This window comes from Rhea pennata, chromosome 9 (assembly GCF_028389875.1).
Source record: "Rhea pennata isolate bPtePen1 chromosome 9, bPtePen1.pri, whole genome shotgun sequence".
In the NCBI taxonomy this organism is placed as follows: domain Eukaryota; kingdom Metazoa; phylum Chordata; class Aves; order Rheiformes; family Rheidae; genus Rhea; species Rhea pennata.
In genome coordinates, this window is record NC_084671.1 from 21,880,269 (window position 1) to 21,906,431 (window position 26,163).

The window sequence follows — 26,163 nt, forward strand, 5'->3', positions numbered from 1 at the left end:
CCTTTTACTATAATGCATGCATATGGCCCCAATAGTAAAAACTTATGGACTGGATGCTAGAAGAAAAAAGGTGAAGACAAAGACAAAACTTTAACTATTAACTGCATTGCTTCTTTCACCGTGTTGTATTCCATTCTGGACACACAGCTTCTTTTCTTATATAGAACATTTAATAATGTTCTATATAGATTTCCCTAGGTTAGAGAGTTACATTCAGCTTGTGCACCTCCATCTAAATACTTGGTACTAAACTGACATTCTTAAAAACATGAGAAGCATCATCCGTTTATTCAGAGGCCGTGCAATAAATACTGACGGCAGGGGGAGCGCTTTGCCTGCACAATACTAGAAAAAGCTCTTGTTTCTCTACCCGGCTCCTTAAAGATGGCAGCAAACGTGCAGATAATACTGGAGCAAAGACTGAGAAACACAGAAAGGAAATGAGGAATGAAATATCACGTCCCGTACCACACCAAGGAAAAAGCACTCTGACTAGACGATAGCAGCACTTCACATTCAACAGCAGCATTATCAGGGACACACTCATCTCCAGAGCAGCACTGACTGAGATCAGATATCCAGAAAGGGCAAAGAATTTGACACCTGGGGCAATCTGAGGAATGACAACCCCTAATAGCATCGTATTTTCTGCATTTGTCTCACCACTTTCTTCTCGACTGTACACGCCAAGCACATATTTCCTAGCATCCAATATGACCAATTCACCAAGGTAATCAGCCCCAAAACCTACTTAAGATTTCAAGGTGCTTATTAGTTGATTAGTGAAAAAAGGCCCATAAAAATCAGTACATCTTTTCTACTCTAAAAGAAAGCTAAGTTAGAAGTTTAGAGAGCAGCTGCAATATCCATCAGCATCTGGGATCTCAAGGATTCTTTGAGCTCAACAAAGCAGAAAGCCATCCAAACTCAGGTCCATGCAATTTATAGCCATATCACAAAACCTCTACAATAAAGGGAATCTTTCTGCAGAGGCAAATCAAAAGAAAACAACTCTATGGACAATGGTGCAAATCCTAGCACAAGTTTTTGAAGATATCAACTCTGGCCATTTGCAAAAGCAGTTAATGGTTCAAAGCTTCTAAAGAACACACTAAACTCCAGTGATATGCCTATGGTAGTTTTCTGCACTTCATTTCTGAAAGTGGTCACAAAAATCAGTTTCAGATCTCCAAGAGATAGAACTCTGAAGAGTTATAGAAACATTTGCCAGGTAAGTTAGGAACTCAGTACTTAGTGCTTATTTTGGACCAATGATCCATTTTACTTCATTTATACAAAAAAGGTTTTAGTCCAAGTGAGCTCAAGTTTTCAGATTCCCTCTTCCTGTTTGCCCTCTAACTCAAAAATGTGTGCCAATATAGCTAGTCCCTTAGGCAAAGCAAGCCTGTCTAGCAGTTATACCATAATGTCACAGAAGTCCCAAATATTCTATCATCATTTCTATTTCAGCATTCATATAGTATTTAGTATTTATCTTCTCCTACTCAGACTTGGAATGAGAACATATTAAGTGCTATTGTGTGCCAACATAAAAGTTAGTAATGGGACAAACATCTTACAAAATGCACAAGCTTGCTACTGCAAACAGTTAAGGAAGTCAGAATAAGTGTAACACACAAGTATACAAAGAGTCCCCAAAATTTATTTAAAAGTTCAAATGCAGCATTTGCAAACACACACACACAGAGAGAGAGAGAGAGAGACAGGAATGCCAAAAAAGTTAGCTGTATTTCCTTTGATAAACTAGCACCATTGAATCACAAGTCACAGACTAAATTACTTCTAGACATGTAAAAAGCTCCACCGTTATAAAATTTAATATTCTAGTAATGAAAATTTTTCAAACACTTGTATTAAAAATTGGTTCTTAATTTCCTACTCATAAAGATGAAAGCAGTTTAAAATACAAGTTTCTGTATCTACTGGGGTTGTTCAAGTTACCCATAAATGACTATTTATTCTTAAATCTATACATCCTAGTCAAGGGAAAAAATGTCTAAAGGCCAGCTTTTCACAGCTCTTCACCAACTAAACAAGTACAAAAGATTTACTGTGTTATAAATATACACAGTACAATATGTACAAGTCTGGTCTTACAAAATAAAAGCTTCCTAGTCCATAAAAATACTAACTGAACTACAAAAGTTCTTAGTCTTTAGTCAAGCTGTCTCAAGCAGCCACTATATCAAATTCCTAAAACACTAATTTGTTCCACAACACAGCAGCTTGAGAGAGTGTACCAAATGGGAAAGAATGCAACACTTCACCATAAAACTGATTTATACTCCTAATTTCTCGCTCAGATACAGTGGTAATGTTAGTGTTTGCTATTTGTGTGTTTTAAAGGAAGTCACAAGACCTTTACATATTTCTAGATTGTGTCTGAACTACTCAAAGTGCTGAAAGTGCAATCAAAGAACAGAGTTTTGTATCTAATTTACAGGGCAACCTTCTCTGACACAGACAACAGAAGCCAAATATTTAGAGGTCTGTGAGCAAAAAGACATGTACTCATTTGTGCATACCCAGGTAAATACGTACAGTATACATACATCCCTCAAAATACGAAAATGCTTCTCTTCTTTGTGAGGAGGGAGTTTCGAGAACTCTTTACAAAAGGTTCCATTCAGATGCCTGGAATTTATAAATATCTTGACACAGCCACTTAAAATGATTGTGATGTTGTGGTGGAAAAATAAAAGGACCGTTTTCTTTTTAAACTCATGGTCTACAAGTATTGCTCTGGAATTCAGAGAAATCAAATCTATGCTCTCTCTCTTTTCTTAAAAAAAAAAAAAATATCAAGCAACATCCAGGTTACAGTACCCCATGTGGTTTATCAATTCATTACAATTAACACAGCATATGTGAGCATACACATAAAAAAGTAATACTCCCTCAGTATTCATTCTTCTATTGAAGACGATCTATGGTTTCTGAATTAAAATAAAACTATCTGAAAACTGTTTCAAGCAATATTCTTGTGTACTTACACAAACAAGTACAAGAAATAACCAGACTGAACTGCCCTTCCACCAGCAGAGATACAGAGACTTTCACCGACACACAAGTTAACATTGCTTCCTTTTCACTTCCCTTCCCTACAGTGGTCTTCTACGACACGCATCGTAGTAACTAGTACTATTAAAAACTAAGAACATATCCCTTTTGACAAAGTTAACAAATTTTTCTAGTGGGCACATGGGTTTACTGGAACGTTTATAATAATCCTTGCAGAACGAGGTCTGGAATGTGACATCAGCACCATTATAGAGGATGCGAACAAAGTGTTCTTTGGGTCTCTTCCCATCCTGCCACAGCTCAAAAACTAATCTGGCTGCAAATCTTGGAAATCTAGCTTCAGTAATGCCCAAGGCACTAAGAACAGGTGACAATGTGACATCATGTGCAGAGTAAAGAACAAATACTTCTTCTTTCTTGCCTTCTGCAATACGCTGCAGTCGGTTAACAGTCTGGTTAAGGAGAGGATGAGTAGCCAATAGTGCATACAAGAAATAAAGTTTCTTCTCCTGTCGTTCTCTCTCATCCTCTAACTGATGTCTCTTGATAACTTTGAAGTGTTCCATACCAATGCAGCCAGTGTTAGTACATGGAAAACTGACATTATGGCAAAAATAGCACAAGAGAGAATCTATTGGGTTAGAAGCTCTCAATTGCCTCGTGGGAATGCCTACAATCTTTGCCATATCCACATATATTTTCTCCAAATTGTTGTTCTTCACCCGTAAGCTGTACTGTCGGCGCTGTTCCTCTTCTAGGTAGTGGTTTCGCATTGGGCAGTCACAGCTTCCAGAACAAAAAATGGTACTCCACTGATGTCTCACGTTAATTTTCTTCCAGTCAAAATCTGGCAAAAACGTGTAGAGCAGTGCCAGCGCGCTCTGCAGGGTTCGACTTTTTCCTGTTGTCTCCAAGTAGAGCTGTTTTGCTGTCCAGTCACTCTGGAGCAGTTTATGCTTGTTTATATAAATTTCTCGTAATAGCTGTCCATTTCGCAAATGCTGTACAACCCCTAGAAAAGATTTTAAAAATAAGTTATAACATGGTTAGAACCTTCTTAGTTTTAGAGAAAAAATAAGAAACGTCAGTCTTACTGATAAATGCATAAACTAGTTGCGAACTTCAAAACTGAACTTCACTTACGCTTGGCTACCAGAGAAATTGCATGAAATACAAAATACCTCAAGTGTCTCTTGGACTCTGGGAGTTGAACTAAGATACAGAGAGGAAAGACTGGTTCTTTAGAATTCATTTAAACTTTAATAGTTTAATATTTGTTCTTTGAAGTAAAGGTAAGCCTGAACAGAAAATCTAATGTGACTACAAAAATACAGTGGCTATGAGAGTGGATCCAGATTGCACCTGAGTCAGGTTTCCAGACAGCCAGTGAATGGCTGTGCTCCCTGCAAGTTTATGGTAGTCAGTAAAAGTACTGGCACGCAAATGAACAGAATGTAAACTCATGTAAAAACTCACAAAATGGAGTGGGGAGGTAGGGGAATCTCATCATCAGGCTTCCTTGCCTATCCTTCAGGACTCAAATTGCTTGTTAATTCTCACGCTAACTCTCAGCTGGAGAGGGAGATGACGTATGTCCTTCTCCCCTGCCAATACTTTTATCCAGAATCCAGAATTCCTTGTATTATCTCCTACAGCAGCCAAGTAACAGGCATGAGCCCTGTGTGCATCAGCACGTTTGTATACCTTGGTACAGGCAAGTCCCAAATACTAGCTGAACTACAAGCTGTGTATAACAATTAATTCAGTTTCCCATGCGATATGCACACAATGTACATAAGTTCTGCAACAGTCACAGCTCCCTATAGTTATGGACAGGTACTCATTTTCTATTTTTGAAGCACCAATATGAATACATGCAGAAAAGGAACTAAAACACTGACTTAAGTTCTCATCAGTTCAGCTGCTATTCTGAGGCAGAAAATACAAACTATTCTATCAACTGCAGAATCGGTGAAAAGCTGTTCAGAAACAAGTTCTAAAATTGTTTGTTTTCCTCCTCTTACTCTTTGTTCCCATCATATTTACTCTCCCCTGCTACCAGCAGTCCAAATGGCTCTTTCATCACTTCCCTACCTATTTGGTAGGGGATAAGCTAAAGTATGTGTTCATCAGGAGAATTCAACAGCCTTTGGTTGAATTAACAAAATCTCTCTTCTCTCTCTCTCTCTATATATATATATTTTAATAAATTGTTTGGAATTTAAGTGCTGATATTTCCACTTTTTCTGGCAATAACTAAGCTCAACAGAATTAACAAAGAATATACAAATAAGTTTCATTTTTTATGGTAAAAATGCACATATACAAATACATCAGAAAACAGGAGTCTAATACATTTCAGCTCTGCTCCTTCAATACTCTTGACACTTTATAAAGTTCAGAACTAAGCAAAGGGGAGAAGAGAGGAAGCACCATGTGTTCAAATGAGCTTTTCTACTTCCATAATACAAGCATTAAATTTTTCTGTTACACCTGAATCTCTTGCACTGAGCACACTACTTTTATTGCAGGTGAAAACTAGCAATTAAGTGACTGTTCTCCAGTACCACGGCCACTCAATTTCAAACCAGTACCAGAATACTAATTCTTCCTCATAAGGGACTGAGCAATGTCATTTTCTGAGGGGGGACAAAGCAGTTTCATTGTACATGGTCTAACCTGTTAAGTTAAGAGATAGCAAAAGTGATCAGCTTGTAACAGAATGCAGGTAGTCTGTAGGATAAAGTACAGTTAACTAGAACTGTTACCACTTTTGTAGTATACAACATTTCTTATATTATTCATATTCTGCATAACCTAAGCTATCACCAACATGATAAGCTTCCATAAAATTAGATATACAGATATATATTTTATATATATATATACACACACACACGCATTTTCATAGAGAGAGAATTAGAAGATTCCTTTTCAAGCAGACTACATTTAATAGAGGAGAAGATAGATAAAACTGCTAGAGAAACTCACCTGTCTGTGTAAGCTCTCCCATTTCACACAAAGAATGACTAGGGTACCGAGGCAGGCTGCCTAGGGTACCATCCATTTGGGCTGCAGACCCTTTGGACATATGTTTAATGAAAGCTTCAAGATGAGGATGAGAAGGTTTCCTAGAAAGGTAAACACAAGTGTGACATTTTCCAAAAGTATATGGAAAAACAGCTCAAGACAGTCAAGTATTCTAAGTATATCAACTCAAAAAAATTCATGGTGCTGCTCTTACTCGGGACTTCTGCAAGTGTGCAGAAGAAATCTCACTACTTAACTGCATCTCTAGCAAAGAGCTGCAAGAAGATTAAGGCATATTCGTTGGATGTCTTGGCATGAGAAAGCTATGATTCTTTTGGTAAGCAAAAATTTGTTTGCAGTTCAACACTAACGCATCAATAATACTATTGTAAATTCTTAAAGTTTTTTTTAAATCTTTGCAAAAATGACTTTTCCAGTTTCTCAAGCACCACTGCATTTCAGAAACATGGCCAATGACACTAACAATCCGAAGTGGTTCAGCTAACCACTACTGAAAGTGAAGATCTTGGGGAATTCTCAAGTTTTGTAATGTAAAATTCTGACCGCAATCACATTCTTTATTTCAAACTTCTTCAGGCTTCAAATCAAATAGCACATGTAGCCCCAGTAAAGCAGTACCTGCACAGCAGTGACCAGTGGCCCAATGGAAATTGGAGCCCACAGTTTTGGGTATTGTAGTATACCTAGGAAGAGAGAGTTCTACACTGTTGGACACTTATCGTGGATGAGACCAAATTATATGTCATCTTACATTAAGAAAAAAAATAATATTCATGGCATAGTTAATATACCATTCATGAAAGCTTTACACTTAAGAAAACTTTGAAAACTAGAGAGAAATTATATACAGTGGTGTATCTGAGCGAATATCAGCACATTGCCCATTTTATTCAACCTTGCTCAACATTCCGCATTTCAAAAGAAGCGCCTAGAGTAGTTCACATGATTAGTGCCTTGTGAAGGCACTCCAAGTTTTGACTGCAGATGTGAATACCACTCCACTACTGACACTAAAACTTTTCAATTCAAAGTATGCTGCAAGGCACTGTACAAGCTCTACTTAAACATTTAGCAGCTTTCCTATAAGGTCAGCACTGTCTTTGAGTAAAGCACAGCTTAGGTGGAACCACCCTTCTGCAAAGTCTTACCAGGTAAGAGAACTGCATTTCAGCATTGTTCCACAAATATTGTGTTTATTACAAGATTTATGAAAAAAAAAACCCAAGTATTTGCTACTTTAAAACTACTTCCTTGGCACTGTAAGAGATACAGGGCTCCTAATACTTGAGCAGTCCCTTCTTTGCTAATGTGAGAAAACAGTCCTGAGCAACAAGACAGGTAACGATCCAAACACTCGTGGCAGCAGAATGCAGCAAAGTGGCCACTAGATTTTGCCCCTTTATGTTCATATAATCATTACCGAAAGCTGGCTAGCCCAGGACAGGTTGACAGAGATTGGGAGAAAAGGGACTGCTATAGAACTGCTGCTTAGTCTTACCCTGAGAAAGCTGATTTCTTTTTCTACTTGAGTTTATTAATTCTAAAGGAAATGTAATAATGTTAAACTGTAAATATAAACATAATACAAGTCACGAATACAGCTGGAAAGAGATGCAAGCTGAAGAGTCCAGGTTAACTCAGTCAAACTGAATTCAAGTCAGTGAAAAAATACTTGCATCTCCCAAACTGTTCTGCAAATTTCAAATACAAAAGGACTCAGCTCACTGTTGTATTGGTATGCTGAAAATTACATAAATAGAAGTCCATAGACAATTCAGTAGAAAGGAATTTAAACCTTAAAAATCTGTGCTCACACTTCCATGATCAGCCTACGAAGGTAGTATTTTCTTTGTTAACATTTCCATTTGATAAATGTTTAAAACCATCACCTCCATCACTTAACTTCCCAGATACCACTGCATATAAAATGCACTTTAAGGCTTTCTTTTTCTACCCCATTTGATTTAACATTCCTTCATTTCTTCTTTGCCCCTCTTCTGTAAGGAAGTGTTCTTCGCTATCATTCACATGTGCGCAAACACAGTCCTCCCTACTTCTGCATGGAACTAGATCAGAAATTCTTCAGCAATTCAGCTCTGCCCAGATGATTATCATTCTAATAGGACTTTCAGCCTGAATACAGTGGTCTATTTTTTAATGCTGATCACAAAATATGTTCAAAAAGATTTTTTGAAGATAGATTTGGTCAGTAACATTTCATAGAGTAGTCTGCATTTTTTATTTTATGTTCACGTTTACACTCTGCCAAAATAACGTACTGTTTTGGTACCAAAACATCAGGTCTTAAAAAAAAAAAAAAAAAAAAAAAAAATTAGTTGATTACTCACAGAATTACCTGAACCACAAGAGGGAGCCACAACACTACTGAAGTATGAATTAAAGTCTGGAATCAAATTTTACTAGGACAAGGACCCTAATAATTACACAGGGGAACCAGCAGAGAGGCTCTCAAGTAAGAAAGCCTCTGTCGCAAAGCTATGCTCACAGCATGCAGATACAGTAGGTCTCATACGACATCAGCCCCCTCTTTTGATAGAGGGTTAGCTTTTTGGAATTGCACTGTCATATTTCCTAAAACCTGGATATGCCAGTATTTAATCTACCTTCAACAACAACAAAAAAATCTGAGGAGAGTGTTATAATAAATTATGGTACAAATGCCAGTAAGAAAAATGCTAGACAACAGTAAAGTGAGAGAAAATATTCAAATTGCTTTTTCATTTTTACTTCAAATTGAAAGGAAAGCTAGTCAATTTGTGACATTTAAAATACATAGCCTATTCCATATGTAATAATTTTAACTCAAAGATTAATGTCTGAGAAGCAAAGGCATGTAAAAGTCTTTGTTCCTATCCAGGTCATTTGAAGCTTCCTGTTGTATTAAGTACACATTTCAGAGCTTAATCCAGCCCCAGATGTGAATCCCAAATAGAACTTTTTGCAGATTTGATATTTTCCACAGCCCAGTAGCACAATCTAAAATGGAAGATTCACATTAAGGAAATTAAATCAATGGTGTTTGCAAATAGCTTTTAAGCTTGTTACTGACATAGCAGTCTGAACTACCCATTTTCTAAACTTCACACTCTAAAAAGCCCTTTATAGATTGTCAGTCATAATTTTCCTTAAATCATGCTTACATCATTAGCAAGTTTTGCAAATGTACATGTGAAAACACTAGGAAAGAACTGCACTATCCATCTTGCTAGCTCTGCTATTTTAGTTGCAAAACCTGAATTCTAAGGGAATCAAACCTGCGCTGATGAAACTATCATCAACCCCTTTATAGAAAGGAATGGAGGAATTAAAAAAAAAAAAGCACATATCAGGTAGTAGTGGTCAAGTGCAATACAAAAAGATACACCAAAACAATGGCTGACAAGGCAAGCTAATATCCAGGACTTCATAAAACTTATACTCCAATGCTTCTACACAGATGTAAATTATTTATCTTTTTATTAAATGACTTTTAAAGTGAGCACAATCTAAACTCACGCCCACAAAAGTGGGCACTGAAATACAACTGCTGGATGTTTCAATTAAAGGTCTGAAATCCATATTCAGAAAGCTTACTACTTTCTGAGTGTATTTTGGGGAGGGAGAAAGGGGGAGAAGGGAAGATCAAATAATGAAAGTAAGAGCTATTCTGCCTAAAGGGCACAGACATCTTGGGACTACAATATACTTCTATCCTCATATATGCAAAAAAAAAAAAAAAAAAAAAAAAAAAGTATGCTAGCAATTCTCTTGATTGACCCCATACACATTAACAAATGGAAATTTTGCTATTGAAAAAAACCTAGCTTTAACAGCAGCATTTAGTCTACCATCTGATAAATTACACCCCTCCCCCATTTTTTTTATTTAGATTACGAATCCTCCTGTTGAATTGGCCAATTTACAGATGCCGCAGGAGATGGAGTATCTAGGCAACACAGCTAAGACTGCTGGGACTGTCTGAGCAGGAAGCAAAGAAAATTACTTAGTTGAAAAGACTGAAGTATCCTTAAAATTTTGTTTCCATAAAAGTAACCAGAAAATAAAAATGGACTAAAAGGATATTTACTTTGTAATTTGCTTGACATTATGACAGTAAGCTACAGTATTTAAGAAATATATTGATAAAATAAATATTTCAAATTCTATTAGTATGTGGAAAGGCTCATTATCACTAATGGGCTTATTTTTTCCTAATCTTGAACATTCTTTTCTCTTTTTTAGGGTCTATTAATTTGCACTTTCATAACTTCTATGGTGGTAAAATAATGCGCATCTATAAAACCGAGGATACTTCCCTCCATTAATAAATAAAGAAAAAAGGCTGAATTTAAGAACTAAACATGGGATAACCTCAAATTTGGTAGTTTTCATGCACCAGCATTAAAATGGACCATCATTTAAGTATTCTGTTTGTAAAAGTCTTAACAAACTTTAATACTGAAATATGACATCGTCTCTTTACTACTATGCTGTAATCAGTGTAGCATGCACAGAAATTCTGCACAACTATTTGAACCATATGCATATTTCTACCAACAACTGAGCGGATACCCTTCAATGAGAATTTCCTTTTTCCTTTAAGAGTTTAGATAAAAAACCTAGAGGTATTTTTACTGCTCTGATGAGAAGTGAACACTAACTCAATGGTGGTTCTGAATTAGCACAGAAAAGTGAGATATACAGTACCAGACTGAGAATACGCATCTAATACCTCTGAAAATCTGCTACTGAATTTTGGATGAATTAGCCATAAAGTACAAAATACTCAGCAGAAAATATGCATGAAGCATGCATTTATTTGCCTCTACTACATAGGTACAAAGATAAGAAATACAACTCAGGTAGTTCTTAATGTTAAGTTCATGCATATTATACAGCGAGACCTCATTTCTTGAGTAGCAGCACAGAAATGTCATTACAGAAAAGTGTGTGTGTGTGTGGGGGGGTGTCCTCCTCACCCTCCCCCTTGAGACTAAGCTGAATTCAAGACTTCAAAGTCAGTATTTAAGAACTGCTGTGGAAGACAGCGAGGCTTTTCGCCCGTTGCTTAGTATGCTCAAATGCACAGAAGCCTCTTTTGGAAGGAAGAGCTCTTTGAACTAGGTACCTTTGTTAAACACCACAGCATGAAGCCACCTGTCTGTTACTACAAAACCATTGTTAGACTTCAGAGTTAATTCACAGAGCAGGAAGAAAAAGGTCCACATTTATCAGGGCTTATTGTAGTCCATACCACAAATGGTCGGTGCTTATCAGGGCCACTCAGGAAAAAACACCGCTAGTGATTTATATTGTCTACTTGTGAAAGATTTTCTTCCCTAGTGATCCCTGTGAGCAGAAACTGTTTCCACTGAAGAATTAAAAGAAAAAAAAAATCAGGTTCAGAGAGCTCAGTTTTATTCCTCCTTTAACTCAGCTGCAGATCAGTCCCCAACAGGGACAATTTTGGTTAAAATTCCCAACCCCTTAATCCTTGTGAGTTTTAATTTTAGCAGTATTTTCAGTCAAAATCTATTCCCTGATGTGGACTGGTGCTCAGTCTTAAACAACTGTGCTGCCATCACCAGTGTAGCAGTAGCACAGCATAAAAAAAGCCTGTTAAAGATTCCTTTAAAATGTTTTCCTACCAAAGGTATGGGATCATTGAACTATGGCCTTATTTCTACTATGTATGCTGTACAAACAAAGTACAGAGTGTAAGTCTTGGTTTCTTCAAACCTGATGTTCAACAAACCGCACCATTCAATTGGTCTTCCAACTCATTAAACTGAATATTCCTTTGAATCACCTACTAATTTGAGAATACATATCTATAAAGACTGCAAGGTTAAGCTAATTATTATGAAGTACTTAAAAACTGATGTGGAAAGTCATTATCTTGACAAAAATGCAGCTATGGGGTTTTTTAGTTTTTAAATCGTTTACATGTTCATAAAAAAATCCAGCACGGCATAAAAAGTGTAGTATGACCATCATATAAGACAGGAAAATAAGATGTTGAAGTTGTGATTAAAAGGGAAACAGCAGTAGAAGAAATATTATAATTACTGAGACCAAATTTAAAGCCTAAACTGAATAGTTATCAAGTAGAAAAATGCTAGTTAGCAGATTATGGATGCTCACCAAAATTCAGGAGGGGTAAGTTTTTTATTCATCTTAGCTCTGTTCCTGCATAGTGCTATTCTCTCATAGCACTAGACTGAGTCCAGCAGGAGATCTATATGCCTCAAGAAAGAGCTTGCAAAAGCGGACAGGGATATCCAACAACATTTTAAAAAAAACCCTACATTTATCTATGCAAATATCATTTGTTAGGAAAAGCAGAATTTGCAAAAACCAAAAGGACCAAGCTTCTGACAGAGCTGCAGGGCCCCAGTGGTAAGTAAATGTGACCATGCCAAATGTTAAGCTGCTGCACCAACCTCTGACAAATGAGCTTCACGTTTTGTAATCATATCATACCAGATTGTCTCCATCAAGAAGCAAGTCTATTTTCTCTTCTACTGAAAATGCAGAAAATGATTTTATAACTCCAAGGAAAGAGAACATGTTTTTTCTGTGAAGTCCAGGAGGTCTAAACACCTTTAGATCAAAGGATCAGTTTCCTTTTTAGAGGACAAATGAATGGAAAGATCCATTAAAAACAACAGCAGATTATCCCAGTCTACAAAAAGGATCTTAAAGAGACCAGTAAGGCTTATTTATTCAAGAAAATGTTACAGCTTTTACAGCCTTGCAACTAGCTCTCCAGTGATTCAGTATTCTTCACTCTTCTTCTGAGTCCTTAGAGAAGTCATTAGAAGCCTCAAGAGACCCTTCTTCATCTAATTCTGGTCTGGATCATATTTTGACCTTGCCAAATCCACACCTCCTTTAGCTCACAATGTAACACTTCCCACTACCACACTTTCCTCTTTCATAGTAGTTTCAAGACATGTGTGTATTGAAACTAAAATATTTGTTACTACACTTCTTATGATTAACATCAACCCCTCTTAAAATGCCTTCAAGCACATGCTAATTAAAATATGCTATTAAAATACAGTAGTCTTCTGAAATCATTTTAATATTTTCAAAAAAAAGTATTTCTTCTCTATCTCAAATATAACCTCAAAGAAAAAACATGGCATATTTGTTAATTCTGACACTATACAAGCAAGGTACAAAGGGGAAATAAAGTAGAAGTTTAATTTATTCCCCCCCTCCCCAAAGTAAACACTACAATGGAAGGATTTTCACTAATGTCATTCAATTAAATTTCTGAGGGAAAAAGTACATATTACTCAGTTCATTTGGGAAATCTGCATCCAGAATAATGAAAATAATATTAATTGAAGTTTTAGATGGAAGTAATCTCCAAAGCATTTAATCCATTTGCTTATATTCATTCCACACTTATATGTCACAATCCATAATTCACAAATCCAAAGCATGACCTCAAGACTATTTTGCATACCCATTAGAAGTCCACAGGGCTGTAGCATATTCCACGTAATTAATGAATTCCATCAGCTGAACGCCAAGTCAAATAAAGAACAGACTGAATATGAGCACCATACTTATCTGAAACTGAGGTCCAGAGACCTCAAACAAGTCAGACTTTTAAGCGGGTATCTCAATTACACAGCATCAAGAAACCTTCAGGTAAAAGGTAGCAATTATATGCTTTGTAGCATATAATTGCCAAACACAGCAAGTAATTCCTGATGTTAAAATAATAAACACATCATTTGAAACAACGGTAGAAACAATAAAAATCCTAGCTGTATTTGGAAATGTCTCTAACACTTCTGGACACTATGGCACAACGCCAATTCTTTTAATCTTTCTGCTGCCCTTTCAAAGTCAGCCAGAAAATTCCATTTTATATGAATTTTGTTCTGAAAGAGACAAGATCTTTTTGATTCTCCACTTGTTTTTAGTGTCTGTAAACTATAATGGACATATCATCTGTACACTGATGTTCTAATGTCCCATAAATTAGTAGTGGGCCAGAGTAGATACCTGTTGGCCTCCTCACCACAGCCTGGCATTATACCCTCCCACTACTCAACTTGGTCATTCTGTTGGCAGTGTCAAAGGTGACACTAGGTACTTGCATTTTATGGATAGTTTTTCCTGATGCCAGGGCCTTCATGTCATATTCCTTGCCCAAAACTAAAGTGGAAATGCTCATAAAAGCTTTTCTAACAAATACAACTGAGGTCATGTGCCATTGTAATATTGAGAAATACAGCTATGCATCTAACATTATCACTTGCAGTTAACATCTTTGCAATAAAAAAGTTCTTCCATACACTGTAACGTGGCAGACACTGAGCAAGATCAGAGCCTTTAAGAACTCCAGAAGAATTTAGATCATGTCTCTTTACTTGTACTTCATTCCAAAAATAACCTCACCCCTTAGAAGTATATCACTTAAAATACTATCATAGCTAATGGCAAATTGTTCATTGTTCATCTTGTTGGAGAAATTAATTGGCCACTCAACTCCTTGGTAGAGATATCCGCAATTGGGTTTCCTATCTGCAATCCAAGTGTTGCGTGCCCTAATTTCATGCCAGAGGACGCCACTTCTGATAGAACCCTGATAGAACAACCCTTCTGATAGAGCCCTAAGTGTGAATAAAGAGAAGTGGCCAACAAGATGAATAGATGAAAAGTTTAAAAATAAGTAAGTGCAAAGTGCACTCCGACTAATGTAACGTATAAAGCTTTTTCAGTATAGTTAGAAAATCAGCTACTTGGTGTTAACAGACAAGCACTCCAAAAGATGAGTCGTCTCCTTTAAAGGGGGGGAATCAGAATTTTGCTCAATTTCTAATTTTGATACTTGCATCAAGCAGCTAAGATATGACTACATACATACTGTAAAAAAAAAACAGTGAAAACAAAAGCTATTTAAATCTTTTCAACTCCAGTGCAACGATAGCTATAATAAGCAGATTTTTCATGTCTAATATTTTCCTTCTGTTTTATTCTTAAAAACGCCTATATTTTCCTATGTATATTTGTATGCATTATATATAAAATGTATTTATGCACATTATAAATATATATAAAAATATTGTAGAAGATTAAAAAATATAAACTCTTATAAGATTTACAATGTTTCCTTAAGAAGCACAAATCTTCAACAGAACCTTAATTTCACTAGTAAAATGAAGATAATATTGCAGTTTAGGTCGTACTGAGACTTCTGTACATACATGCACATTCTCTCTGTTTAGACTCTCGTACAAAACAGAGTAACTTGAATAAACTCAGGACCTCTTAAGCTTAGTTCCTATGAAAAACTACAGCAGACACTGATGGGACAAAGCCGCTCACAGTTTCAAGCCCTTGTGCAGTCACTCACCAACAGCAGTAGTGTGGTCAGCGACACGGTTACTTTTCAGTTATTCATGTCAGATTACAATGCTGACTACAACTAAAGACAACACTCCAAGACTTGTAGGCTTCAGGACATCTGCTCCCAACATGGGGAACTGCTCTTATGCCGCCAAATATCCAAACTGAAAGTCAAGGTATTTCAGCTTTCTTCAGGGAATTGCCAGATTGGCTGATCACTTTCTGCTAGCCTTTTTGCCCATTCCTGTATGCACCTACTTAGTGACCTCTTCAATCAAGGTTCCCATCAGCTGTGAGTATGAGATTAATGATTAATTGCAGTTATCTTTTCATCTTGGTTCTGCATATTTTAACAGCATTCCAACTGTGTAACATTATTAAGGCTTTTGGTTTTTAATATACCCAAACCAAAACCTGATTCAGGCCCAGATAAGAAAATTGAGTCAGCTTCCTAAATTGAATTGCTGCAGACTAGCTAATCACAAACATAAAGCTTACTATAGTCCACATTCTCCTGGAGAGAGATTCTTTTGTTAAAAACCCACCAAGGAAAAGCTGAAAGGACACAGTATTTCAGATATGAAAGATAAAAATCATAAATGCTACCAGCAATGGGAGGCTAATAGAAGTCTAAGGAAGACAGCCCATGAATCTTGCAAAACAAGTAATGCATTTGATACATCTAATAGTCAGAAATGCACTTTCATCACTGTTGCTTTTTCAGCATGAGAGCACAAAGCCACCTCCAAAGGATTCTGCACCAGGTGCACCAGAGCACCATCTCTTTGGAGAGCAGGAGATTTCATGCTACTCTGGAAAAAGGTATGTATGGTGTATCTGCACAGTTTTGTACACCAGTGGATCAGAAGACCTATTATGCCTCTTCCCTTGGTAAGAGATGCATGCACACCAAGCAGAGGCAGCACCCAACAGTGAAATCCCCACACTTCACACTTGCCCTGCTGAGAGTATAGTAATATAAAGCTGTAAATTTGACAAAAGGTGTTACTAACATATGTATTCTTGTTTCTTAATACTTTTAACAGTAAACATTGAGAGGTTCACAGGAAAAGTTCTCTATTTGGGGCAACAAAAAGCCACAGATCTAACTGAAAAAACACCTGTAATCAAGCATGCAGGAACAAAGGTTTTGGAGCTTGCATCACTCCATTTATTTCTACTGCTTTACAATGTAGTTCATCTTTACCAATGAGTAAAGCCTAAAGAAGAAAGAATTGTTTCTTCTAGAAGGAGAAGCACATCTGTAGCTTCAACTGATCATGATATCAAGGCAAACATCAGGAAACTACAATGATGTGATGTTAGACAGAAGCACAACATTTTCAAACAGAAAGGTAAATGACATTTTAATGGCAATCAGAGACAGAAAACTGATGTGTGACAGTTTCAAGCAGTCGGTGGTAACTACAGAAAAAGCACTGTTTAGCCTGTACTCTAATAACTAAGTGTACCACCTTTATGCTTTCTTCCTGAAATAAAATTGATATAAATCATTAAGAGAAAACTCTCATAGCTTGTATTTCTGAAAAGTAGTAAGTCAAAGATAATATAAAATGCAAGTATCACATTTTAAAAATGTGAAGAAGCTTATCTATGGGGAATGGTAACCTAAATATTAAATTAAACAGTTTTTCCTTTTTATATAGAGGGGATGCAGTCCTAACTTTTTAATTAGAAATAGAAATACCCAGAATTCTCCTGGTCTGAACTGGTAGCAAAATGTAATGTTGCAAAGGAAATGCTGTACACCCATCATAAAGCTCTTTTAATTTGCCACAGTACACAAAGATCAGAAGCCACCCTGAAGAGCTTACAGAAGACATATGAAACAATACGTGCATTCAGTAATGACAGAAGCCAAGACTTTTACCTGCTAGGCACCAATGTACAGTCAATGTCAGGTCTCTTTGTCTTAGGAATGGCATAGAGTGGGTATCTATCGCCATGTCGAATCAACACTTGAACCGACACTAGTTTAAAATAATGAGGTGCATGACCTAAGCGAAAAAATAAGATAAAAAAATAAAGTGAATGTTACTTAAATCTTTCCTCTGACTACTCATGCTTTAAGAAAAAAAAGCAGATATAATAAATTTGATAACTTTGGTGTTGCAATGGGAGTGGGGAGGGGGGGAGGAGGGAAAAACAAACAATAACTTCATGTCCCAATGAACAGTTCCCTCTAACTTGCAAGAGGACTTATACAAGACTCAGGTGCCTAACACTTTCTCCAGGGCACATTCAAAGTCCAACAACCATACAAGAGATTATTCAGTAGGGGGTCTCTGCCAACACACAAGACTCCCTCCACATTTGCGCTGCAACTCTCAGGTCTCTACTTTAAAGATAACTTTGTAGCATGCCCAGTTTAGAGTTTTTTGATATACTAGCTTCTGATTTATTTTCTATGCACTAGTGGGATACATCAATGAAGTCATTCAGGTTAACTTGCTGCTGCAGCTGCTATGGGATAAGGAACACAAAAGTGTCTTCTAGCTGAAGATATCTAATGGTCTGGAGTTCTAATACGAGTTAGGTTTTTTTCAGAATTATAAATCAACTGTACTTCAGACATTTATAACAATTCCCAATACAGCTCACTTGTAATAAACATTATTAGTCAAATATTCAACATATCTCACCCATCCCTTCCCATTATGGACTTCCAGTTCATTGTTAGCTGGCAAAATAACTTTTGCAGTAGACCTTTTCCAAAAATTAAGACATCACCAAGGATACAAAGGGAAGGAAAGATGAGTGAAGCATTTTGAACAATTCAGTATAATTCAGCAACCAGCCGGCACTGCTGTGCTTTGCTCCAAGCACTGAAGAACTGACAATGCACAAAGTAATCATTTCCAAAGTCAGCATGTAGAAACAAGCAATGAAACTGTCATCTACATGCACAAAGTTTACCTTCCATGCTGCGTTCGGCAATGGTGGGAATATTGCAGTAAACCTGAGCTTCATAAACAGGGTCTATTGCAGGGGGTTCAGTCAGCAAATCAGGCATTATTCTCTTCCGGCTCTTAGGATTGAGTCCATCTTCCCTGATGGGGTTTACTGGGATTAAGTGCACTGAAAGATACAAAACATGCATGCACTAAATTAACGTTAGTTACTAACTATAAATCTCCAGGATAGCTGAAGAAATAAAGAACTAGGAGTTACTGTTTTAAGAAAACTATTACACAGAAAAGCTACAGTTGCTATAAAAGAATGCCACTCTAAAGTATAAATCCTTAGGGTTTTTTGGTTTGTTTTGCTTTTTAAGTCAACAAGACAAGCCCAGAGAGCTCTTTACTGAAGTCGATGCTTGGCTAACACTGCTCTTTGAAGTTACTTTTTCTGTCAGTCTCTCATGAAGCTCTAAGAGCATGCATGAATAGGAAGAGGAGGAAAAAAAAAAACCCTTAACTTTCAGAAAATTCATAGACAACACACCAACCAGTATCTACTCGTTTGCATTGACTGCCAGTGCTGTAACTCTTCAGCATAATACTGCTCAAGTCAGGCAGACAGACACCTCTTAAAAACAAAGAGACTTCACATGACTTTAGCACCTGAGAAAATGCAACCGAATTAAAAGTGAGACCTTCCTTTACAGAGAAGAAAAAATCTTGTTCTGCTTTAGCCCGATCTTTTCAAGTGATGAACTTCCCTTGTCTTGCTCCAGCTGGAAGCCTGAAGGCCTCGGCTCAGGACTGCACCCGTTTGCTGCCTGATCTCAAGAGCAAGCATCACAAGTGCTTACACCAGGAACTGGACTCCAGGTAGTGCTTCACAGGTGCCAGCTGCCTGTCCACTTGGGCACTTCTTCAGGGAAAATGAAAAAATAGTTTGCTTTATCTCTCATCATCTTCTCAGAAATAAGAGGTACCAAGCACCACAGCACAAACTCAGCACCCAGTGGGTGCAGATCCAGAGCACACTGTGATTCTTGCAAAATTTCATCCTTCTGTATGCATGCATATTGGTCATTCTTATTTAACCATATGGGATAACTTAATGAATGGGAACCATTCAGTACAAAAGGTCACAAATTTTATCATGTATTAATAACTAGTACCCTTGGGAAATACAGTTTATGAAGCAAAAGCGTTTTAATTCTGATTTGTCACCTAATGTGTAGGATATAACCAACAAGCCATAAAAGGAGAAAGTCTAATTAGCAGAGGTGAATGAGTATCAGCAAAACCTCAGCTGAAATATTTTACATGACTGAATACTTTCTAGCAAGAGCTCAAAAGTTTGTTTTAAAAAATAATGCACACAGTTGTATGTGATCCCTTGTTCACAGGGCTGCAAGCAGTCAGTTGCCTGCGTGTTTGCATCTCGACTGGAAGGCCACCAACCAATGACTGCTTCTAATGGCGACTCCAAAACATGTGGCATGTGGACCAAGCCACAACAGGCTCAGCTGCCCCTTATGATTCTCACCTAAAAATTGACATTGAACCATCAAACAGGACATCAGCCAATGCCAGTCAAGTCTCTCTTCAATCTTTGGAGAAAACCACTGCAAAAATAAGAATGACCCAAAAACAGTGCGAGTGTAGAGGGAAGAAGGAAAGAAGACAGACAAAAGGAGACAGAGACTGAAGTAGAAAAATGAATTAAAAAAAAAACTAGAGATAGAGTAACACAAGATGCTCACAACTATCACACCTGTGCTGAAAGGTGCTGAAAGACAAACACACTATTTAACAACATCACAGCAAACATTAACAGGACAGAACTCTAATATTAGAGTAAGATTACTTCTCCTTGTTCCCAATTATTTTCTTAAATTGGTACAATTCAGTCATCTGCTTTTAAGTGGTGATTGGTGATAGTCTGAACCTCCCACAAGAGTGATACCAACAAAACAGTTAGGACCGTTCTACTGTGAACCTTTGGGGGAAAAAAAAGTAATGGAGATTGAAGGGGCTAGACTGCCCATCACTTTTCTCACTAAATCCCCTCCTTTGCCTGTCTTGCCAACCTTAAATAGCCTGGCTATTTAAAGAAAATGCACACAAATGTTATTATTGAAATGCAGCTGAAGCTATCATGAAAAAAAATTTTATTAGAAAGAAATGTAAAAAACTCACACATAGCAGAGAAATTAACAGAAATACCATCCATTACACATACAAAACCATGTTTCCACAATATCTGAATTTAAGGTCAGAGTTGCACTGACAATGGCTCTTTAGCTTTAGCTAGTTAATTTACAAGCCTTACAAGACAACACTTTTAATAATGAATGTTCACAATTCTCTTCCTGTCAGTATTTTCTGGAACTTGAACATTGGCTGATTCAGAGTGAAAATGAAATTGTTTATATTGTTGCCACTATTGGTGTTCTATGGCAAAAAGAACATAAAATAAAGACAGGGAGAAGAGACAGGAGGAGAGAAAAAAAATTCAAAATAGAGTTTTGATTCTTCTGAGCCAGTTCTTCAGTTTCACGTTGACTCCCAGTCCTAATTTTAGAGGCAAATTTTGTGGAGTAGACTTGGGCACACAAAGGACAACAAAGACAACAAACTGAAGTGAAGCATACAGAAAGATTTTAAAAGCTCAGTCATTAACGTAACACAGGCTCCTCGTTCTTACTGCACAGTTTAAGACTTATGTGGTTTCTCTTTGCCTGCCAAAACCAGAATTCAAGTATTTTCCACACCCTTGCTGTAACTGTTGACATGGCAAATACACAGAGAGCAATGGCTTCAAGCCTCTCCTCAAGATATCTCAGATTTTATATACAATTACCCCAGGACTATAGTTGATGAGAACGTGAAACCACAGTTTTGAGTCTGGTCATTTGAACTGCAGGGCTCAGCAGCCATTCCCATGCCGACTTACTTTTCAGGCTCACTCTTCAGCTCCTCCCATGCCAACGCTGTCGTACATTTTGAGACAGTGCCAACAACTGATGGAGAAACTCTGAACAGAGAACCTGGGGAACATTTATTAGAGGTTGACAACTTTGCCTGAAGGAGAACAGCAGAAAATTTGTATTTGGGATATAAATCCCAAAGAATGTGTTATGTTAGTAATTACTGGCCTCTGTGAATAAACAGAATTACAAGAAAGTAGCTGCCATGTCTAATAAAAGAGCATAAGCAGGAGATTACAGCAGCTCTATCATACTGTTTGAGTTTCCTAGTCAGCTGAACACATCCAATTTTTGCACTAAGGCTATCAAGTGCAGTAGTCAAGAGATGCACACATTAGCTTAAGGTCAAATACCTAGGATTCATAGAGCCATATACTTTATCTAAAGATGGCAAGTTTCATTTCTAAACAAATCAGTTGAAGAAATCCTTTAGCAGATCCAGACAAATTTAGGAACAAGGAAAACCATTAAATCTTAAAGAAGAATCTACTCCTTTTAAATTATTAAAAAATAAAATCATATATTAAAAGTGGCATCTACAGAATTATGAGATGACATATTTAAACTTCACAAAAGCCACCGACAAAACACCCTTAAAGGAGACTCTACAGACAGAGCAGCTTTGGGTACAAAATAAGACTCTCCCGTGGACTGGAAATGGGACTTTGAGAAAGACTAGGAATAACAATACTTCACACCATAAAAGCTATTGGTAACAGACTATCCTAAATTTTAAGTAACGCTGCTAATTACATTTTTTTTAAACTACTTAGTAATAGTTGGTAAATATTACCTGTACTGTTTAGTGAATAAGCTTTGATTAGACCAGGGATGGGAAAAAGACACAGGAGTTCCCTTCTAAACAGCTACCACCCTGTCTGCTTCCAAGTGTCTCAGACAAGGACTGGGCTAAAGGAGCTTCTGACTTTGAACCTTTCAAAGGCATAAACATGTTGACTGGTTTTCCAAAGATATTTGACTTACGTGGTACAAACTGTTTTTAAGTGAGTAAAGATAATTATCATCAAGGTCAAAAAACTCCGGTCACCTAAACAGGCACTGCCACAACAGGCAGTATTTACTTTTAACATGTGTGAAATAACACGTATTGGAAGAAATCAACCAAACTACACACATAGATACCTGAGTCTTGAATTCAGCTGTATGTATTAAGAAAAAAAGTATAATTTGCACAGTCTAGGGAGTTTAGCGAAAATCTCTACTAAATGCACATATATTAAAATAGCAAGTATTTCAGAAGAGAGGAAAACACAAGTCCGAAGAGGTATGACTTGCAGTAGGAAAGCTGTGCTCCATCTGCTCAGCCTCACCTGCACGGTGGCCCCAAACAGCCCACACAGCTCCTGGCAACAGGCAGGACAACAAGCCTGGACAAGGATCCCAGGGATTTCTGCCCCTCTTGGTGCTTCAGCTTGTCCCAATGACACATGTATTTTCCATATGGACAAATGAAATCTCAGTTCTCTCAATTTACAGCTTCTCATTTTCTGCCATACCCTGGACATTTTTAGTGCCTTGCCTCTTTAAAGCATCTTCTCTTTCCTCCCTCCATTTCCCCCAGTACTTGAGCTCTGTGCTCCCCAGTTGCTTCATCCTGCTGTGCACACCTTATCCTCTCCAGCTCCCTACCACGTAGCAGGCTCAGTTCGTTCCTCCATTCAGGTACCTCTTACATCACCAGGAGCTGCTATTCAAAGCTCTCTGAAGACCGTCCATTTTCCGCTGTTTCCCAGTACCTCATCAGTGAAAGTCCCCCTCTGCACCCTCAACCCCACCTCTTCTCCCAAGTGAGGTTTTGGGTCCATACATGACCAGTATCCACAAGTAACACCAGAGACACAGCTCAGAGCAGGAAAAAAAAAATCACTTGTACGGAGTTGAAATTCATCTTTTTTTTCCTAATTCCATGCTGCTTTCAGCTGTAAATTATTGTAAGATGAGAATTCTATTATGTAATTTTTACACAGCTTTTTATAGCTTAACATTATTATATATGAATTGGTCTATTAGTTCACTGTAATATGTCCTGCACAGAACAGAGTCTGCCAGTGATCAGTCATACTTAAGTCTTTGCTATGAGTATTTTTGACCAAGATCTTCACATTTCTGACTTTCAAAGCTCATTTTTTGCTATGCCAGGAATAAAACAATCTAAAACAAATGCAACAGATGATTTTGATCTATGTATATTTCCCACAGTCAGGGCTGTTATAAATATCTGAAACTTTCCCAGAGATATTTCTGGAAATTTTGCCAACACTGAAACTACAAAGAGTACATACATATTATTACAGAGGTAGTTTGATGACAAAAAGGGAAAGAAAACATCTTTCCCAATATTCATACACTTATTTTTAAAACTAAAGAAGTTACACAAACTACTTTGAGACATGAATTTTTAAAATTGTTATCAAGGACAAAACATACAAGGCCTGCAGAAACATTAAAACAAAAGAGCTCTCAAAGCAGCTCTGGGTAGCGTCCCACTACTGTACTACTCTGTCCCACACCAGAAAAATGTGAGGCATGAAATAAGCTAAAAGCAGAGGCTGCACTTGGACCCAAGCAGCACCCGAGGACGCGCTGCCTCTGAAGCCACGCAGACAGGGGCCCGCTGCAATGGCTACGCACTGCAGCAGAATTGCTTCCTCAGGGAATTTTTTTTTTCCTCCAAATAAGTTTTGGTTGTTTAAGCTGAAAAAATTAGAGCAACAAGTCTAAACTCAGACAGTAACTTAGCAGAGGCAGAAAATTTTTCATGTGTTTGCCTTTAACATTCACTTTCTTTCAATTTATTAGCTGTGTACAGTGTAATCAAATAAAAACCTGCAGCAATTTTTTAATTTTAAATCAACCCAACTGCCCTACAGAACTTGAAAGCAAAATTTTTAATGAAGTTGTAACTTTAGCTAAGAAATTTACTACCGAGTCTAAATAGTGGTATCCAAAACGTTATTACGTATGGTTTTATTTTCAGTTACCTATTTTAAGAGGATATGGCTAATTTGTCAGGTTTTTTTTTACTTTTGCCACATTGTCTGAATGCTAGAAAATATACCAAAAAAGCTAGGAAAGTAGTTTCAAAGTGAGAGAGAGAATCACTCAGAAGTGCTTTCACTATAATGAGTCTAGCATTACTATATACAAGAATGTCAAGTTTATCATAGAACTATTATCCTGAGAAGATTAATTAGGGAGCCAGCCCAGTCCACACTAGGGCCACAAAAGCCTGACACAAAGTGAACAGGAATTTGGTACAGCAGAAAAAGCATAAGACAAAGTACAAGTTCATGGAGAAGAAACACAAAATTAAATGCTAAGTTAGCCCATTACTGATTTTTCTCCCTCCTACAATCCTAGTTTCGGTTTGAAAAACACAAAGATATTGCCACTGTTTGCATAAAAGAAAGACTTATCCATTAAAAGAATTCACTTCAGCATTTACCTAAAAGCAGAAAGACAGGCAATAAAACAATCTTCCATTTCTGTTCTCCCTTGTAACTCCAACGAGCCTGAGACGCAGCAGCACAAGTAGCCATGTTATCCTCAGATTTTCCTTGACTAAATGGAGACCTAAAGTTTTCATCATTTATAAAACAGAAGGTTCTTTCAGTTTTATGTAAACATATGATTTAAAACAGTCACATGGAAATGAATCCACACAGCAGAAATGCAAGAATACCCCAAAGTAGGTAACCATATGCTAACATGCTATTAAAACCACCCACGTAAATGTGCATATCCGAGAACACAAAAACTTATTTATCCCTCTTCCACCTTCCCCCCCCCTTCCTTTTTTGCTCCTAATAGGGTACTAACAAGGTTGCCTAGTACAGAGGAGAAAAGTCAGGCTTCTGAAATTCTGCTGATGAATGTAGACCTTCCTTTTAGTTTCTCTGAAAAACTGAGATAGAAAAGGAAAAGTAGATAAGAAGATGTAAAGCCTAATTAGAAAAGGGAGGAGTGCTTCAAAACAACTGAAATGGGAGAAAAACAGGTGAAGATTTTATAGAAACGAAAAAAAATGGAGGGAAAATAGCGCACAGTACAAGTCAGCAGGTAAAAGGTTGTCAGTTTAAGAGCGAGGTGGAGCAGGAACCGCACAGCAGGAGCTTTGACATTCAGCCGCACTGGGTTTGATTCCTGCCATCCTGCGTTCACACCTGAGGAGCAAGTCCCTAGGGTCACTTTTAGAGCTCTGCTCCAACTACAAACACATATTTGAACATCAATGAAGCTCAAATATGACTGTGTGATACACAATCCACCCCTCTCGTTTTATTCTTTCTTCAGTTGAACACAGGCTTTGCAAGTTTAATGGTACGAGCTGTATTAACAGCAACTGCCTTTATCCATAATGCACAACTGCACAATGACTAATGGGCTCCATGTGAATGCTGAGTATAATCACGTGAACAGAAAAGGCTTATTAGCCCCACACTGGTAAAGTGATCGAGTACCATTAAAAAACAAGCATAAAAACCTTAAAAAAGGCTTTGTAAAGCTTCTGAACACACAGTCCAGAAGCAGAAATAAAAATGCATATACAGTCCTCAGCTGAAGAAGTGACAGTCCTCAGTATCTCTACGGTCTCTATTCCCTCCCAGCCATCCATATCTGAATGTACTTTCTCCATATCTCTGCCTCCTGTAGCACCCACCCTTCCATTTTCTCCTCCTCTTCTACCATGTTTTCTGCCTGTTGGGGAGGAAGCGCAGTGGGAAGGCCCTGGAGCACAGACGCTTTCTCTGCGGAAAGCTCCTGAGGAGACT

The 26,163-nt window shown here is 37.4% G+C and overlaps 1 protein-coding gene across 6 annotated transcripts in view; it reads right to left on the minus strand.

The window, feature by feature from the left end:
* Nucleotides 1-1,730: 1,730 nt before the first annotated feature.
* The window catches only part of PXYLP1 (2-phosphoxylose phosphatase 1), a 72,091-nt gene continuing 47,658 nt past the window's right edge, over nt 1,731-26,163 (minus strand). For 3 of the 6 annotated variants that reach the window (XM_062582609.1, XM_062582607.1, XM_062582608.1), the window contains exons 3-6: nt 18,403-18,564; nt 17,357-17,483; nt 6,034-6,173; nt 1,731-4,054 (exon numbers count right to left, since the gene is read on the minus strand). In XM_062582609.1, coding sequence (XP_062438593.1) covers nt 3,123-4,054; nt 6,034-6,173; nt 17,357-17,483; nt 18,403-18,564 — 1,361 coding nt within the window. In that variant the 3' untranslated portion in view covers nt 1,731-3,122. Of the gene's footprint in view, nt 4,055-6,033; nt 6,174-17,356; nt 17,484-18,402; nt 18,590-19,926; nt 19,941-21,336; nt 21,431-26,163 lie in introns of those variants that run through there. The other 3 variants (XM_062582612.1, XM_062582613.1, XM_062582611.1) reach the window with 3 other exon arrangements.